At 49.4% G+C, this 17,375-nt stretch overlaps 1 protein-coding gene across 2 annotated transcripts in view; it reads right to left on the bottom strand.

Moving 5' to 3' along the window:
• Positions 1-17,375, bottom strand: part of LOC140399276 (uncharacterized) — a 185,255-nt gene that overhangs the window by 58,821 nt on the left and 109,059 nt on the right. For both annotated transcript variants that reach the window (XM_072488743.1, XM_072488742.1), the window contains exons 17-22: positions 16,389-16,540; positions 14,268-14,455; positions 10,741-10,931; positions 10,069-10,156; positions 3,483-3,617; positions 1,716-1,906 (exon numbers count right to left, since the gene is read on the bottom strand). In XM_072488743.1, coding sequence (XP_072344844.1) covers positions 1,716-1,906; positions 3,483-3,617; positions 10,069-10,156; positions 10,741-10,931; positions 14,268-14,455; positions 16,389-16,540 — 945 coding nt within the window. The remainder of the gene's footprint in view (positions 1-1,715; positions 1,907-3,482; positions 3,618-10,068; positions 10,157-10,740; positions 10,932-14,267; positions 14,456-16,388; positions 16,541-17,375) is intronic.

Consider the following 17,375-nt stretch of genomic DNA (forward strand, 5'->3'; position numbering starts at 1 on the left):
TGCAACCCCTGCCCAATAAAGCCGTGCCAAAGTGTTTCTTGATTTTATCCCACAATGCCCTAGCTCTAACTGACGCCTCTTCCAGTCATCCTCTCAGTTTGCCAATCCCTCATCCTTTGTATCTCCAACAACATCATGCTCGATGTCACACTCCCCACTAAGACAACATCTGGAACACCTCGTACAGTCAGGACACCACACTTTAGAATGGACACATTGGTCATGGGTTCAGTGTCGATCCTCCAGGACTGTACCAGGGCTTCAAGGCTTAGTTTGTGAGCGATTACATAGCCAGTATTCCCTGGAATATGGAAGGACATGATATGGTGGAGATTTTGAGGATTTTAGAATGAATTGATCGGATAGGTAAAGTGTGACCTTTTATACCAACGCTGCAGTCCAGGGCAAGGAGACATTACCTCAACGTCAGGACGGGAGAGAAGTTGGCAACCACTTGTTCACAGAGAGTTGAGTAGAAGTTTGGACCCAAAATCAGTCGATTAATCATTTTAAATCGGAGATAGTGAGATTTTAGCTCGCTGGGGTATTAAGCAATTTGGAACCAAGGAGGGTAGATGGAGCTGACATACAGATCAGAAGGAAGGACTTAGCATTTAATAAATGTCTTTCATGACTTTGGGATGTTCCAAAGCATGTTATAATCAATTCCGGCCCCGGGTGACTGCCTATGTGGAGTTTGCACTTTCTCTCCATTTCTGCGATTTCCTCCCACAGTCCAAAGATGTGCAGTTAGGTGGATTGGCCGTGATAAATTGCCCCTTAGTGTCCAAAAAGGTTAGGTGGGGTTAATGGGTAATGGGGGGGAGGGGTTTGGAGGCGGACAGCACGGTAGCACAATGGTTCGCACTGTTGCTTCACAGCACCAGGGTACCAGGTTCGAATACGGCTTGGGTCACTGTATGTGCGGAGTCTGCACGTTCTCCCCGTGTCTGCGTGGGTTTCCTCCGGGTGCTCCGGTTTCATCCCACAAATTCCGAAAGACGTGCTTGTTAGGTGAATGGGACATTCTGAATTCTCCCTCTGTGTACCCGAACAGGCGCCGGAGTGTGGCGAGGGGCTTTTCACAGTAACTTCATTGCAGTGTTAATGTAAGCCTACTTGTGACACTAATAAAGATTATTATTATTAATAAGTAGGGGCTGTTTTCAAGGGCCGTTGCAAATTCAATGGGCTGAATGGCCTCCTTCTGCACTGTAAATTCCATGATTCTATGAAATACTTTTCGATGGAGAAACAGTGAAATATCATTGACCTGAAACCTTTTCTCTCCACAGATACTGCCAGGCATTCGTAAGCTGAGCCGTTCCAGTACTCTGATTGTACTCTGTGGGGCTGGTTTAGCACAGGGCTAAAGAGCTGGCTTTTAAAGCAGACCAAGGCAGAGCAGCAGCACTGTTCAATTCCTGTACCAGCCTCCCCAAACAGGCGCCGGAATGGGGCGACTAGGGGCTTTTCACAGTAACTTCATTTGAAGCCGACTTGTGACAATAAGTGATTTTCATTTCATTTCAGTACTTTGCTTCTGAAGTGAGTCACTGTTGTAATGTAAGGAAATACAGTCATCATCTCATTAAACGGTGCAACAGGCTCGAAGGGATGGATGCCTCTCCCCACCACCCCCAGATCTTATTCAAATGAGTTTCTAAATCACTCTCGTTTCTGGCTCCCTTCAGCCCATTGGCCGAGCGGCTCACCTTTCATCCAGCCGGCTATGCATCTTCTTCAGTTGCTTCACAGTGATGCTGTCTTCAGTCCCAGAGGCCGACAGCGAGGAGCAGCTCGCCTCCTGCTGGTCAGGAAGCCTGGGACTGAGGTCCGGACATGCCACGTGCTCGGACTGATGGACAGCCGCTGTGTCAAGCGTGGTGTCCTTCATTCCTAATACCTAAACATAGGAGAGGCACAATAACAATAATCTTTATTAGTGTCACAAGTAGGCTTCCATTAACATTGCAATGAAGTTACTGTGAAAAGCCCCTAGTCCCCACACTCTGGCGCCTGTTCGGGTACACTGAGGGAGAATTCGGAATGTCCAATTTACCTAACAAGCACGTCTTTCGGGACTTGTGGAAGGAAACCCGGAGCACCCGGAGGAAACCCACGCAGACACGGGGAGAACCTGCAGACTCCGCACAGACAGTGACCCAAGCCGGGAATCGAACCTGGGTCCCTGGAGCTGTGAAGCAACAGTGCTTAACCACCGTTCTACCGTGCCACCAAGCAAGGCAATTAGAATCAGTAACCAGAAATCACCGGCCAGTAATTCAGTGGCTGCCTCCCCAATTCTGAGGTGGGTGGATCCCTCCCCTAATCCTGGATCAAAATCCTGCTTACATTCCATAAATCAAAACATACCCCGTCACACTTTTATTCGACATCTTCTATTTGCAGGAAATGGCCTTTGCAATGCACTTTGCTGCATTTTTCACGCCCCACCCTGGAAGTTGCCGACACGCGCTGGCTGCAGTTTCACGGCTCTTGGTTACTCTCTGGTAGTTCAACTGAGCAGCCAGTCTTCAAAGCTGATGGTTTGCTGGACTGGAGGATCAATATGGCAGCACTTGATGCATTTACCTTTGGCTCATTAGATTGAGCTTTGTAAAGGTGTGCTTACGATGCACTCTCAAGCCACAACAACAACACTTGTAGAACTAGGAGGTCACTGTTTAAAATTAAGGGGGTCACACATTTAAGACAGAGGGGGAGAATTTTCTTTTCTCAGAGGGTGGTGAGTCTCTGGAACTCTCTTCCAGGCAGCGGAAGCAGAGTGTTGGCATTTTTTTAAGGTAGAGCTGGATAGATTCTTGATTTAAAAAGGGGGTGAAAAGTTATTGGGGGATTGACTACAATGTGGACTGGAGCTACAATCAGATTGGCCATGATCTTATTGAATGGCAGAATAGGAGCGAGGGGCCGAGTGGCCTGCTTACTGCTCCTGCTTCATATGTTCCGGTGGCACCTTTCACAAAGTAAATGCGCCAAGTCTCTTCACAGGAGCATAGCCGGACACACATTAACACCAAGACACACAAGCTGATGTCAGGGCAGGTGGACAAAGCCTTGGCCAAGAGGCCGGTTGAAGTAGTGTCTGAAAGGGGCAAAGTGAGGTGGAGAGGTTTCAGGAGGGCATTCCAGGGTTTAGGGCCTCAATGGTGGAACAATAAAAATCGGAGATGGGCATGAGTCTGGAATGGGGGAATATTCAGAGTTCCTGCTGCATTTCTGGGTTGGAGATTAGAGAGAGAGAGGGAAGGATGAGGCCATGGTGGGATCTGAAAACAAGGATGAGGATTTTTAAATCGAGGCCATTGTTACGGACCAGGAAAACCAATGTCAGCCAGCACTGGGGTGATTGGTGAATGGGATATGGGAAACAAAGTTTCAAATGAGTGTGGACGTCCGATCAGGAGAACGTCGGAACAGTTGGAATGGTGAGGTTGCAAAGCCTTTCAGCTTCTTACTGCTGATTTGTCCAACTGGCCCTGGAGATGTGTGGTTGTCTGGTGAATCCTGAAGATCTCTTGCTGCTGCCTCAGAAGTAGCTTCCTCTCCTGGTGGGCTGCTTTGTAGACATTCTGGAGATGCCTGATCTCTGCCTGGAGACAAGAATGGGAGAGGAAGGACATTTCAGTTCAGCCACAGATCACCCCCTAATTCAGAGTGCAAAGCATTCATTGGAATTCAGATGGAATCTACACCACTCAATCTCTTTGATGGAAGAAAGAAAGATTTGCATTTATTTCATGGCTTTCACCACCCTAGGGGTATTCTAAAGTGCTTTTGAAGTGTAGTCACTGTTGTGATGTGACAGTTAATCTGCGCACAGTAGGATCCCACATACAGCAATGAGATAATGACCAGCTGATCTGTTTTGGTGATGATGGGTCATTGGCCAGGACACTGGGGGAACTTCATTGCTCTTGTTCCGAATAGTGCCATGGGATCTTTTGCGCCCATCTGAGAGCACAGACCACAACCCCAGTTCAACACTTCATCATAAAAATGGCACTGCCGCCAACGCAGTACTTTAGGCAGAAGGAGTTAGGCAGAAAGGTAAAAGACAGGACCTCTAGGATTGTAATCTCGGGATTACTCCCTGTGCCACGTGCCAGTGAGGCTAGAAATAGGAAGATAGAGCAGCTAAACACGTGGCTAGACAGCTGGTGTAGGAGGGAGGGTTTCCGTTATCTGGACCACTGGGAGCTCTTCCGGGGCAGGTGTGAGCTGTATAAGAAGGACGGGTTGCATCTAAACTGGAGAGGCATAAATATCCTGGCCGCGAGGTTTGCTAGTGTCACACGGAAGGGTTTAAACTAGTATGGCAGGGGGGTGGGTACCGGAGCAATAGGTCAGAAGGTGAAAAAATTGAGGGAGAACTAGGGAATAGGGCCAGTATGGCTCTGAGGAAGAGCAGACAGGGAGATGATGCTGAAAACAGCGGGACTGGTGGCCTGAAGTGTATATGTTTTAATGCAAGAAGTATAACAGATAAGGCAGATGAATTTAGAGCTTGGATTAGTACTTGGAACTATGATGTTGTTGCCATTACAGAGACCTGGTTGAGGGAAGGACAGGATTGGCAGCTAAACGTTCCAGGATTTAGATGTTTCGGGCAGGATAGAGGGGGATGTAAAAGGGGTGGAGGAGTTGCGCTACTGGTTAGGGAGGAGGGGCTGGTTTAGCAGGGGCTGGTTTAGCACAGGGCTAAAGAGCTGGCTTTTAAAGCAGACCAAGGCAGGGCAGCAGCACGTTTCAATTCCCGTACTAGCCTCCCTGAACAGGCGGCGGAATGTGGCGACTAGGGACTTTTCACAGTAACTTCATTTGAAGCCTACTTGTGACAATAAGCGATTTTCATTTCATTTCATTAATTCATTTCATATCACAGCTGTACTGCGGGAGGACACCTCAGAGGGCAGCGAGGCTGTATGGGTAGAGATCAGGAATAAGAAGGGTGCAGTCACAATGTTGGGGGTTTACTACAGGCCTCCCAACAGCCAGCGGGAGATAGAAGAGCAGATAGGTAGACAGATTTTGGAAAGGAGTAAAAGCAACAGGGTTGTTGTGATGGGAGACTTTAACTTCCCCAATATTGACTGGGACTCACTTAATGCTGGGGGCTTGGACGGGGCAGAGTTTGTAAGGAGCATCCAGGAGGGCTTCTTAAAACAATATGTAGATAGTCCAATTAGGGAAGGGGCTATACTGGACCTGGTATTGGGGAATGAGCCCGGCCAGGTGGTAGAAGCTCCAGTAGGGGAGCATTTCGGGAACAGTGACCACAATTCAGTAAGTTTTAAAGTGCTGGTGGACAAGGATAAGAGTGGTCCTAGGGTGAATGTGCTAAATTGTGGGAAGGCTAATTATAACAATATTAGGCAGGAACTGAAGAACCTAGGGTGGGATTCTCCCCTACCCGGCGGGGCGGGCCGTACCGCCGCCGAGGAGTGGCTTGAACCACACTGGCGTCGGCCCGCCCGGAAGGTGCGGAATCCTCCGCACCTTCAGTGGCTAGGACGGCGCCGGTGGGGTTGGTGCAGCGCCAGTCAGCGCGGAAGGGCTTGGTGCCGTGCCAACCGGTGCCGAAGGGCCTCTGCCGGCCGGCATGAGTTATCGCATGTGCGGGAACGCCAGCCAGTGCTGCCGTCATCCCAGCGCATGCACAGGGGGGTTCTTCTCCGCACCGGCCATGGCGGTGCTTGACAGCAGCCGGCGCGGAGGGAAAGAGTGCCCCCACGGCACAGGCCCGCCCGCGGATTGGTGGGCCCTGATCGCGGGCCAGGGCACCGTAGGGGCACCCCCCGGGGCCAGATCCCCGTGCGCCCCCCCCCCGAGGACTCTGCAACCCGCCCGTAGAGCCAAGTCCCACCGGTACGGACCTGGTTTGATTTACACCGGCGGGACCGGACGAAAACGGGCAGCCGCTCGGCCCATTGCGGGCCGGAGAATCGCCAGGGAGGTGCTGCCAGCGGCTGCCGACCGGCGCGGCGCGATTCCCGCCCCCGCCAAAACCCCGGCGCCGGAGAATTCGGCAGCCGGCATCGGGGCGGGATTCACGCCGCCCCCCGGCGATTCTCTGACCCGGTGGGGAGTTGGAGAATCTCGCCCCTAGATTGGGGGCGGATGTTTGAGGGTAAATCAACATGTGGGAGGCTTTCAAATGTCAGTTGAAAGGAATTCAGGACTGGCATGTTCCTGTGCGGAAGAAGGATAAATACGCCAAATTTCGGGAACCTTGGATAACGAGAGATATTGTAGGCCTCATCAAAAAGAAAAAGGAGGCATTTGTCAGGGCTAGAAGGCTGGGAATAGACAAAGCCTGCGTGGAATATAAGGAAAATAGGAAGCAACTTAAGCAAAGAGTCAGGAGGGCTAAAAGGAGTCACGAAAAGTCATTGGCAAATAGGGTTAAGGAAAGTCCCAAGGCTTTTTACACGTACATAAAAAGCAAGAGGGTAAAGGGTTGGCCCACTGACGGACAGGCGAGGGAATCTATGTGTGGAGCCAGAGGTAATGGGCGAGGTACTAAATGGATACTTTGCATCAGTATTCACCAAAGCGAAGGAATTGGTGGATGTTAAGTCTGGAGAAGGGTGTGTAGATAGCCTGGTTCACGTTGAGATCCAAAAAGACAAGGTGTTGGGCGTCTTGAAAAATATTAAGGTAGATAAGTCCCCAGGGCCTGATGGGATCTACCCCAGAATACTGAAGGAGGCTAGAGAGGAAATTGCTGAGGCCTTGACAGAAATCTTTGGATCAGCACTGTCTTCAGGTGATGTCCCGGAGGACTGGAGAATAGCCAATGTTGTTCCTTTGTTTGAGAAGGGTAGCAAGGATAATCCTGGGAACTACAGGCCAGTGAGCCTTACGTCAGTGGTAGGGAAATTACTGGAGAGAATTCTTCGAGACAGGATCTACTCCCATTTGGATGCAAATGGACGCATTAGCGAGAGGCAGCATGGTTTTGTGAAGGGGAGGTCATATCTCACTAACTTGATAAAGTTTTTCAAGAAGGTGATAAGGATGATTGATGCAGGTAGGGCAGTCTATGTAAACTTCAGTAAGGCCTTTGACAAGGTCCCTCATGGCAGACTGGTACAAAACGTGAAGTCACACGGGATCAGGGGTGAGCTGGCAAGATGGATACAGAACTGGCTAGGTCATAGAAGGCAGAGAGTAATGGAAGGGTGCTTTTCTGATTGGAGGGCTGTGACTAGTGGGTTCCTCCGGGATCGGTGCTGGGACCTTTGCTGTTCATAGTATATATAAATGATTTGGAGGAAAATGTAACTGGTCTGATTAGTAAGTTTGCAGACGACACAAAGGTTGGTGGAATTGCGGATAACGATGAGGACTGTCAGAGGATACAGCAGGATTTAGATTGTTTGGAGACTTGGGCGGAGAGATGGCCGATGGAGTTTAACCCGGACAAATGTGAGGTAATGCATTTTGGAATGTCTAATGCAGGTAGGGAATATACAGTGAATGGTAGAACCCTCAAGAGTATTGACAGTCAGAGAGATCTAGGTGTACATGTCCACAGGTCACTGAAAGGGGCAACACAGGTGGAGAAGGTAGTCAAGAAGGCATATGGCATGTTTACCTTAATTGGCCGGGGCATTGTATGAAAATTGGCAAGTCATGTTGCAGCTGTATAGAACTGAGTTAGGCCACACTTGGAGTACAGTGTTCAATTCTGGTCGCCACACTACCAGAAGGATGTGGAGGCTTTAGAGAGGGTGCAGAAGAGATTTACCAGGATGTTGCCTGGTATGAAGGGCATTAGTTATGAGGAGAAGTTGAATAAACTTGGTTTGTTCTCACTGGAACAACGGAGGTTGAGGGGTGACCTGATAGAGGTCTACAAAATTATGAGGGGCATAGACAGAGTGGATAGTCAGAGGCTTGTTCCCAGGGCAGAGGGGTCAATTACTAGGGGGCATAGGTTTAAGTTGGGAGGGGCAAGGTTTAGAGTAGATGGACGAGGCAAGTTTTTTACACAGAGGGTAGTGGGTGCCTGGAACTCGCTGCCGGAGGAGGTGGTGGAAGCAGGGACGATAGTGATGTTTAAGGGGCATCGTGACAAATACATGAATAGGATGGGAATAGAGGGATACGGACCCCGGAAGTGTAGAAGATTTTAGTTTCGACGGGCAGCACGGTCGGCACAGGCTTGGAGGGCCGAAGGGCCTGTTGCTGTGCTGTACCTTTCTTTGTTCTTTGTTCCTCTAGTACAGCACTGGAGTGCCAGCCTAGATTTTGTGTTGAAGCCTCTGTAGTGGGATCTCAGAGATGGTGCATTGACTGATAACAACTCCACCGCTCATCAGTAGGTAATATATTGATCTTCAGTTTAATTTAGCAGTGATTTAGAATGATGTCAATCAACTAATGTTCCAAATGTGACTGTTACTCTAATGCCAAGGAGTGGAACCTTATTTACATTTGGAGTGGGTGATGTCAGTGGTCCTGCTGTTGCCATTTACACCTCCTCGAGGCCTATCTTTGGTTTCCTTACTTGTTCCAATTACCATCTCCTTTTGCCTTAATGTCACTCCTTTAGTCGTTTCAACCCTCCTGTCGCCTCTCACAGACGGTCCCTTTTCTGTTGTATACTTTACTCCCCAAATCACAGGCAAATAGTGGCACAGGGTGACTGTCTGTGTCGAGTTTGCACTTTCTCCCCGTGTGTGCGTGGGTTTCCTCCGGGTGCTCCGGTATCCTCCCACAATCTAAAGATGTGCAGGTTAGGTGGATTGGCCACGCTAAATTGTCCCTTCGTGTCCAAAAGGTTAGGTGGGGTTACTGGGTTACGGAGATAGGGTGGAGGTGTGGGCTTAAGTAGGGTGCTCTTTCCAAGGGCTGGTGCACACCCAATGGGCTGAATGGCCTCCTTCTGCACTGTAAATTCTCTGATTCTCTGATTCACGTCTTCAGGTTCCCCCTGCATCTTTCCTTGTTTAAAATCTGTTACTCCTCTTAACTGTATTCTGGTGAAGGGTCACATTGATGTTTTTTCTCACTCTCCACTGATCATCACCTGTATTTTGTCTGTAGTTATACCTTTCTCTGGATGGCTGCAGGCCATTAATGTACCCTGCTGACTTACATCACTTACATATGGGCAGATCAGACCATTAGCAGCTTGTTCGGGACATGGTTCAATGTTGTAGCCGAACTTCAGTGAGGTTTTACTGTTACCATGCATCTTAGTCATGCCAAACCTTGGTGAGGTTTTGCTTCCCTCTTCCAGACTTGAGACAGTCGGGATAGTTTATTTCAAACAACTTGTTCAGGGTTATTCATAATGACAACTGGGGAAGCACATGGGTATTCATGATACACTCCTGTGTAACTCAGTCTCTTGGTAATCTGATTATTGGCATCACATATCATTAATATCATCATGGTCTCATTCACATAACCATTATTTATTTTTATCATCTTTATTGTCACAAGTAGGCTTACATTAACACGGCAATGAAGTTACTGTGAAAAGCCCCTAGTCGCCACATTCCGGCACCTGTTCGGGTGCACTGAGGGAGAATTCAGAATGTACAAATTACCTAACAGCAGGCCTTTCGGGACTTGTGGGAGGAAACCGGAACGCCCGGAGGAAACCCACGCAGGCACGGGGCAAATGTGCAGACTCCGCACAGACAGTGACCCGAGCCGGGAATCGAACCTGGGACCCTGGAGCTGTGAAGCCACAGTGCTACCCACTGTGCTACCGTGTTGCCCTGCCCATTAACCCATTACTACACATCTCCCCCCCCCCCCCCCCCCCCCCCCCCCCCCCACCACCACCCCAGGTATAATCTCCAACTGTTACATTCCGCTTACCATTCCGATTACTCTGTACACAATAACGATATTGAGTGTGGGAGCTGCTGTAAATGTTCCCATTGAGCAACATCCATGAAATCCACGATCAATCGATACCGTCAGCCCTGAACTGGGTTGGCCCTGCGGTATTGTGCAGCTGGGAGTGGGGGACTGGGGATGGAGGCTCATGGACATATACGGAATGTTTCCAACATTTCTCACCTTCTCCTGCTGCAGCTTCATCAGAATCTCCCGCTGCTTCTGGACAATGGCTGGCATTTTGTCATCCTCCCCCTTGTCCCTGAGATGTCTAGAGAATTAAACAATTCAATCTTAAATCACTCTAAACTTGTAAATTATAATCTGCACCTGTATAGGTAGGTAGGTTGGCAATTAGCCATAGTCTTCGACGACCGTCGGCATCTTCCTGTGTTAGAGAGACACAGCTTGAGGGACACCACACCGCATGGAAGTGGTGGGGCACGCCACGGAGGTGATCCTCCATGGAAAACCACAATAGTATGGGAATTTCGTTGTTGGCATCATTCTGTACCACCCTCTAGCCACCGAGCCAACTGAGCTAACAACCCCCACCTGCACCGAAATCACTCCCACCTCACGGGGGGCGGGGGCAAAGTAATTATATTTACAATATACATCAGATCCCAGCCGGGTCTGCTTTGTCAGATCAATACCTGGCCGACTTTATAGAAGTCTCAACCCTGAATAATCTAGGACTCCCCCCCCCCCCCCTTAGCAGGGGAGCTCCTATTCGGCGAGACTCCGGCGGGGGGGGGGGGAAGACTGATTGCTCCAACCCCATAGGTCTCGTGCGGGTTTTAACACAATTGAAATGATCAGAACTATTAAAGCTAATCAGTTTCAGGGTCTCACGTTTTCTGGTACTCCAGCCACGCCAGCTCAGCCTTAGTTTTCTCCCTCAACGCTTTCTCTCTCAGTCGAAACAGAGCTGCCTGGTGTCTGGCTCGGAGTTCTTCCTCCTTCAGGTACTGCTGCGCCATCTCGAGGGTAAAACGACTGAATGCATCTGAGCTGCCAAAGATTGATGTTCCTGCTTCCTGCCACTGGATAGAAATACAATCGTTAACCTATGTATGTACTGAAAATCCTCATATTTCCAACAGCTTCACTCCACTGAAGTCAATAAGCAATGTGGCAACTGACAGCACTGATATTCTGCTTCCTGTATCCATTCTCCCACTTTTCTGTCTCCATCGCGTCTGCTCTGATGATGCTACCTTCCGCAACGGCACTTCGGACATGTCCTCCTTCATCTTCAGCCAAGGATTCCTTGTCACTGTAGTTGACAGGGTACTCAACCGCCCAACCCATTTCCACACTTCTGCCCTCACCCCTTCCCTCCCGGGATATAATAGGGTTCCACATGTCCTCACTTTCCACCTCACCAACCTTCACATTCAAATGATTATTCTCGGTCATTCCCTCCACCATCAGCGTGACGTCGCAACCATACAAATCTTCCCGACCCCTCCCCTGTGAGGATTCTGAATGGACAATTCCCTCTGTAACTCCTGGTCCACTTCTCCATCACCCCCACCGCTTCATTCCTCCCCATGGCACCTCCCCATGGCAATGACAGGAGGTCTAACACCTGCGCCCTTCCCTCCCCTCTCTTCACTGGCCAAGGTCCTTAGCACATCTTCCAGGTGAAGCAGTGCTTCCTTCAATTGAGAATACGGTATTTGGTACTTACAATGTGATCTCCTCTAAAGTGGGGGGACGAATGCAGACTGGGTGACCATTTAGCACAGTGGTTAGCACTGTTGCTTCACAGCGCCAGGGTCCCGGGTTCAAGTCCCAGGCTGGGTCACTGTCTGTGCGGAGTCTGCATGTTCTCCCGTGTCCTCGTGGGTTTCCTCCGGGCGCTCCGGTTTCCTCCCACAGCCCAAAGACGTGCTTGTTAGGTGGATTGGAAATTCTAAATTCTCCCGCTGTGTACCCGAACAGGGGCCGGAGTGTGGTGACTAGGGGCCTTTCACATTAACTGCATTGCGGTGTTAATGTAAGCCTACTTGTGACACTAATAAAGGTTATTATTATTTTGCAGAGCACCTCGAATCAGTCCACAAGCCTGACCCCCGTCTTCATGCTCACATTTCTGACCTTGGCCTGCTGCAACATGTAATAAGGCCCAAAGCAAGCTGGAGGAACAGCACCCCATCTTCCACTTGGACACTTCAAAACATTCTGGATTCAACATTGAGTTTGCCAACTTCGTGAACTCGTCCTCCAATTTCAATGTTTATGTCCTCAGCCAAGTAATAATAATAATAATAATAATCAGAATGTCCAAATTACTTAACAGCACGTCGTTCGGGACTTGTGGGAGGAAACTGGAGCACCCGGAGGAAACCCACGCAGACACGGGGAGAAAGTGCAGTCTCCGCACAGACAAGCCGGGAATTGAACCTGGGACTCTGGAGCTGTGAAGCAACTGTGCTAATCACTGTGCTACCGTGCTGCCCAGCCAGTCTGGTCTTGTTGACCGAACTGGCCTGTATTCTGCAATAAACACCTTCACCAGTGCTTTGCTTCTTTGCCACAACACTACCATTCCCTTGGCTTTTTGATTTACGATATCTTTGGTATTTATCTCCCCCGACTTAAAAAAAAAATGTTTTTATTCAAAATTTTTAAATAATTTTTACAAATATAGTGCAAAGAGAACAAAACAATATGCCAACAAAAGCAACTTAACGCTCTAACAAATTAACAATTTAACAAACGAAACAAAACAAGGTGGGGCATTTGCCCCTTACAAATAAAATGAAATCAACCCCCCCCCCCCCCCCCCCTGGTTTGCTGCTGCTGCTGACCTCCATCTAACGTTCCACGAGAAAGTCAAGGAACGGTTGCCACCGCCTGGAGAACCCCTGCAAGGACCCTCGCAAGGCAAACTTCATCTTCTCCAACCTGAGAAACCCCGCCATGTCACTGACCCAAGCCTCGACGCTTGGGGGTTTCGCGTCCCTCCACATTAACAAGTGCCTTCTCCGGGCTACCAAGGAGGCAAAGGCTAGAACTCTGGCCTCTTTCGACTCCTGCACTCCCGGATCATCTGATACCCCAAATATCGCTATCCCCCAGCTCGGTTTTACCCGAGTGTCCAAGACCTTGGACATAGGCTTTGCAAAGCCTTTCCAAAATTCCGTAAGTGCCGAGCATGTCCAAAACATATGGACAGGCTTTGCTGGGCTCCCTGAACATCTCACACACCTCTCCTCCACCCCAAAGAACTTACTCATCCTCGCCCCTGTCATATGCGCCCGGTGCACCACCTTAAACTGAATCAGGCTCAGCCTGGCGCAAGATGAGGAGGAATTGACCCTGCCCAGGGCGTCAGCCCACAGGCCCTCATCCAGCTCCTCACCCAGCTCCTCCTCCCACTTGCCCTTCAGCTCTTCCACCGAGGTCTCCGCCGCCTCCTGCGGCTCCTGGTCTGATACTTTGCCATCCCCCACCCACATGCCCGAGACCACCCTGTCCTGTATCCTCCGGGCAGGTAGCAGCGGGAATTCCCCTACCTGCTTTTTCACAAACGCCCGTACCTGCATGTACCTAAAAGTGTTCCCCCGGGGTAGCCCAAATTTCTCCTCTAGCGCCCTCAGACTGGCAAAAGTCCCATCGATAAACAAGTCCCCCATCCTTTTGATTCCCGCCCCAGTGCCAGCCTAGGAACCCACCGTCTATCCTACCTGGAACAAACCTGTGTTGTTCCGTATCAGGGTTCAGACTGAGGCCCCTACCTCCCCCCTATGCCATCTCCATTGACCCAATCCTCAGTGTCGCCGCCACCACCGGGCTCGTGGCATACCGTTTCGGTAGAAGTGGCAATGGTGCCGTCACCAGTGCCCCCAGGCTAGTATCTGTACAGGACGCCGCTTCCAACCGTTTCCACGCCGCCCCCTCTCCCTCCATTACCCATTTCCGAAACATAGACACATTTGCTGCCCAGTAATAGCTGCAAAAGTTCATCTCCCCCGACTTCTAATCTGCGCCTGACCTTCCCTTTCATTCCACCTGACTCTCACCCCCCTTTTTATAGCACAAACCCCATCACATTTCTACCTCACTTCAGTTCTGAAGAGGAGTCGTATTGGACTCAAAACATTAACTCTGATTCTCTCTCCCCAGTTGCTGCCAGACCTGCTGGGGGTTTTCCAGCACTTGGTGTTTATTTCAGGTCTCCAGCATCTGCAGTATTTTGCTTCATAATCCTGAAATTCGTTCTTTTTCCTGAAGATGGCGGTATTACCTTTAATTGGACAACAAGAACTTTAATTTATATAGCCCCGGTGAGGTAGTAAAATGTGCCAAGGGACTCAAATTTGACAGTTTTGAAGGAGGAGATGATTTAGTTCTTTTCCTGCAGGAATTACCTTTCTAAAAGGATCGTTTGTTGTGCTCTGTACAATGTTCTCCCCCGACTGCAACTTCATATTACTTTCCATTGTCTGTCTCCAATGACTCTCAGAAGGCAATAGGGACCAAATGGATTGTTCCACTAAAATATCCTTCACCAGCGTTCCGCCGTTGAGTGAAGTGTAAGTCCTTCCCAAAACCGATTCTACAGGTGAAAAGAATGGGTTGAGTGAATCTAATATCGACACAACGTCCCATCAGGATTTTTTACTTATCTAGAAATGGCTTTGATCCATGGTGCTCAGAACCTAACTAGTTTGCAGCAAGAAAGCAGTCCATGTCCTCATACAGCAAGACCTGAATTATATTCAGGCTCAGGCTGATAAGTGGCAAGTAGAATTCGCACCACATAAGTGCCAGGCAAAGACCATCTCCAGCAAGGGAGAATCTAACCATTGCTAATTGACATTCAATGGCATCACCATCACTGAATCCCCCACGATCAACATCCTGGGGGTTACCATTGACCAGAAACTGAACTGGACTAGCCATATAAAATACTGTGGCTCCATGTGCAGGTCAGAGGCTAGGAATCCTGCGCCGAGTTACACATCACTTGACAGCACGGTAGCATTGTGGTTAGCACAATTGCTTCACAGCTCCAGGGTCCCAGGTTCGATTCCGGCTTGGGTCACTGTCTGTGCGGAGTCTGCACATTCTCCCCGTGTGTGCGTGGGTTTCCTCCAGGTGCCCCGGTTTCCTCCCACAGTCCAAAGATGTGCGGGTTAGGTGGATTGGCCATACTAAATTGTCCATAGTGTCCAAAATTGCCCTTAATGTTGGGTGGGATTACTGGGTTATGGGGATCGGGTGGAGGCATGGACCTTGGGTAGGGTGCTCTTTCCAAGAGCCGGTGCAGACTCGATGGGCCGAATGGCCTCCTTCTGCACTGTAAATTCTATGAATTCTATGACTCCCCAAAGCCTGTCTACCACCTACAAGGCAAAAGTCAGGACTGTGATGGAAAACTCTCCACTTGGCTGGATGAGTGCAGCTCCAACAACACTCAAGAAGCTCAACACCACCTAGGACAAAGCAGGCCCCATGAATGAATGAAAAAAACTTTTAGAGTGGGTGACTCTTGGGAGGGAGACTTACATGGGTGTACTTCATTGGTGCTTCATTGAAAGGAGGCAACAGTTCCTAAGGAATATACCCATTGACCATTACAAGTGATGGGGTGGATTATTCATGTGTAATTCAAAGAAAGTGGAACCATTTAGCCCAATATTTTTCGACTGGGTTTCCCTGGAGCCTAAGGGTTCAGCAAGCATCCCCAAAGGTTCCTGCCCAACTTTCAGGTTATTTGATAATTGCACCAAATATAGAAGAACCTTTTAACTCTTTGTGCAAAAATGCTAAAATGATATGTGAGCATTGTATAATCCATAATAGCATAGCACAAATGCAGTATTTAACAGTATAGTTCGGACGGCAGAGTGACACAGTGGTTAGCACTGCTGCTTCACAGTGCTGAGGACCCTGGTTCGATCCCGGCCCCGGGTCACTGTCCGTGCGGAGTTTGCACATTCTCCCTGTGTCTGCGTGGGTCTCACCCCCACGACCCAAAGATGTGCTGGGTAGGTGGATTGGCCACTTGAATATGTCTACGTCATATAACCCCACTTACCCTTTTTGGAAACTAAGGGCAATTTATCACAGCCAATCCACCTAACCTGCACGTCTTCGGACAGGGAAGAAACCAGAGCAGCCAGAGGAAACCAACACAGACACGGAGAGAACGTGCAGACTCCGCACGTGCTAACTGTGCTAACCACTGTGCTACCGTGCTGCAGTTCTGTAGAACTGCATATGATCAACCAATACTCCATCAATGACACAGGTTCAAAGCCTTTGACTTCCAGAATTAACCCGGCCACGTGAAGGGTGACTTTGGGTTTTTTCAGGGGAGAGATAGAGGGAAAAAAGGTTGATGAGTCATTTAATCTCACCCAACAGCTGCAAGGGCCAGGAAAAAATGGCGGCTTTCCCTATTGCACCCGACCAATCAGGGAAATGGGTGCACAGGACATTGTGAGGGAGAAACAAGCTCCAGGCTGCTCCAACATAACCTGTACCTCGGCCATCCAACAAAGTCTCCACACTTGCTCTCCTCCTTGTGCGGCTCCTCAGATAGTTGGTCGTCTCAGTGACTGGGTTGACGGTGAGGGATCTCTTCAACTCCACCGATGAGTCTTCTCTCAGGGAACTGTGCACCCTGCAGCGGGAGCTGGTGGTGAAAGGGGAGGTAGGAAGGGTCAATAGACATCAGACAGATTGTTCTTCATTGATGCCACACTCAGGCTGAAAATCTCTTCTGATAGAGTTCTACTGGCTTTCCGCATCCTCCCGCCCCGACCACCAGCGCCATGCCCCACCCCCAACCTCGGCACACTATCACAGTCAGATACTGGAGGTGCTGGAGAGAGACTTCACCAGGCTGACCTTGGGCAACTGTGGACTACCTTCTGAGAAAAGGCGAGGGGACTTTGGGCTTTGTAGGAGCTAAAACAGAAAATGCTGGAAAGACTCCAACAAGTCTAGCAGCTTCGGTGTCCCGAAGAGGTTATTCAATTTGAAACGTTAACTCTTTCTCTCTCCATAGAAGCTGCCAGACATGTTGAGTTTTTCTAGCAGTTTGTTCGAATTCAGGTTTCCAGGAGCCACAGTATTTTACCTTTATAATGAGCTTTTCAGGCTTTTTAGGAGCTGACTGAAAGTAAAATGTAAAGACAGTTTAATACTTCAATCAGTAATGCAAGGATTGGGGGAACGCCGGGTCAAACTGCCGTAAGAGTAGATTACAACTGGAGCCAGGAGGTTCTTGAGCGACCAACGCACGGAATGGATTTGGGGTTAGAGTCATGGAAACAAGGTCTTCTGTTTTTCTTTTTCTTTTTAAATTTCGAGTATCCAATTCATTTTTTTCCAATTAAGGGGCAATTTAGCGTGGCCAATCCACCTATCCTGTACATCTTTTTTGGGTTGTGGGGGCGAAACCCACGCAAACACGGGGAGAATGTGCAAACTCCACACGGACAATGACCCAGAGCCGGGATCGAACC

The sequence above is a fragment of the Scyliorhinus torazame genome, chromosome 22 (genome assembly GCF_047496885.1).
Source record: "Scyliorhinus torazame isolate Kashiwa2021f chromosome 22, sScyTor2.1, whole genome shotgun sequence".
Taxonomy (NCBI): Eukaryota; Metazoa; Chordata; class Chondrichthyes; order Carcharhiniformes; family Scyliorhinidae; genus Scyliorhinus; species Scyliorhinus torazame.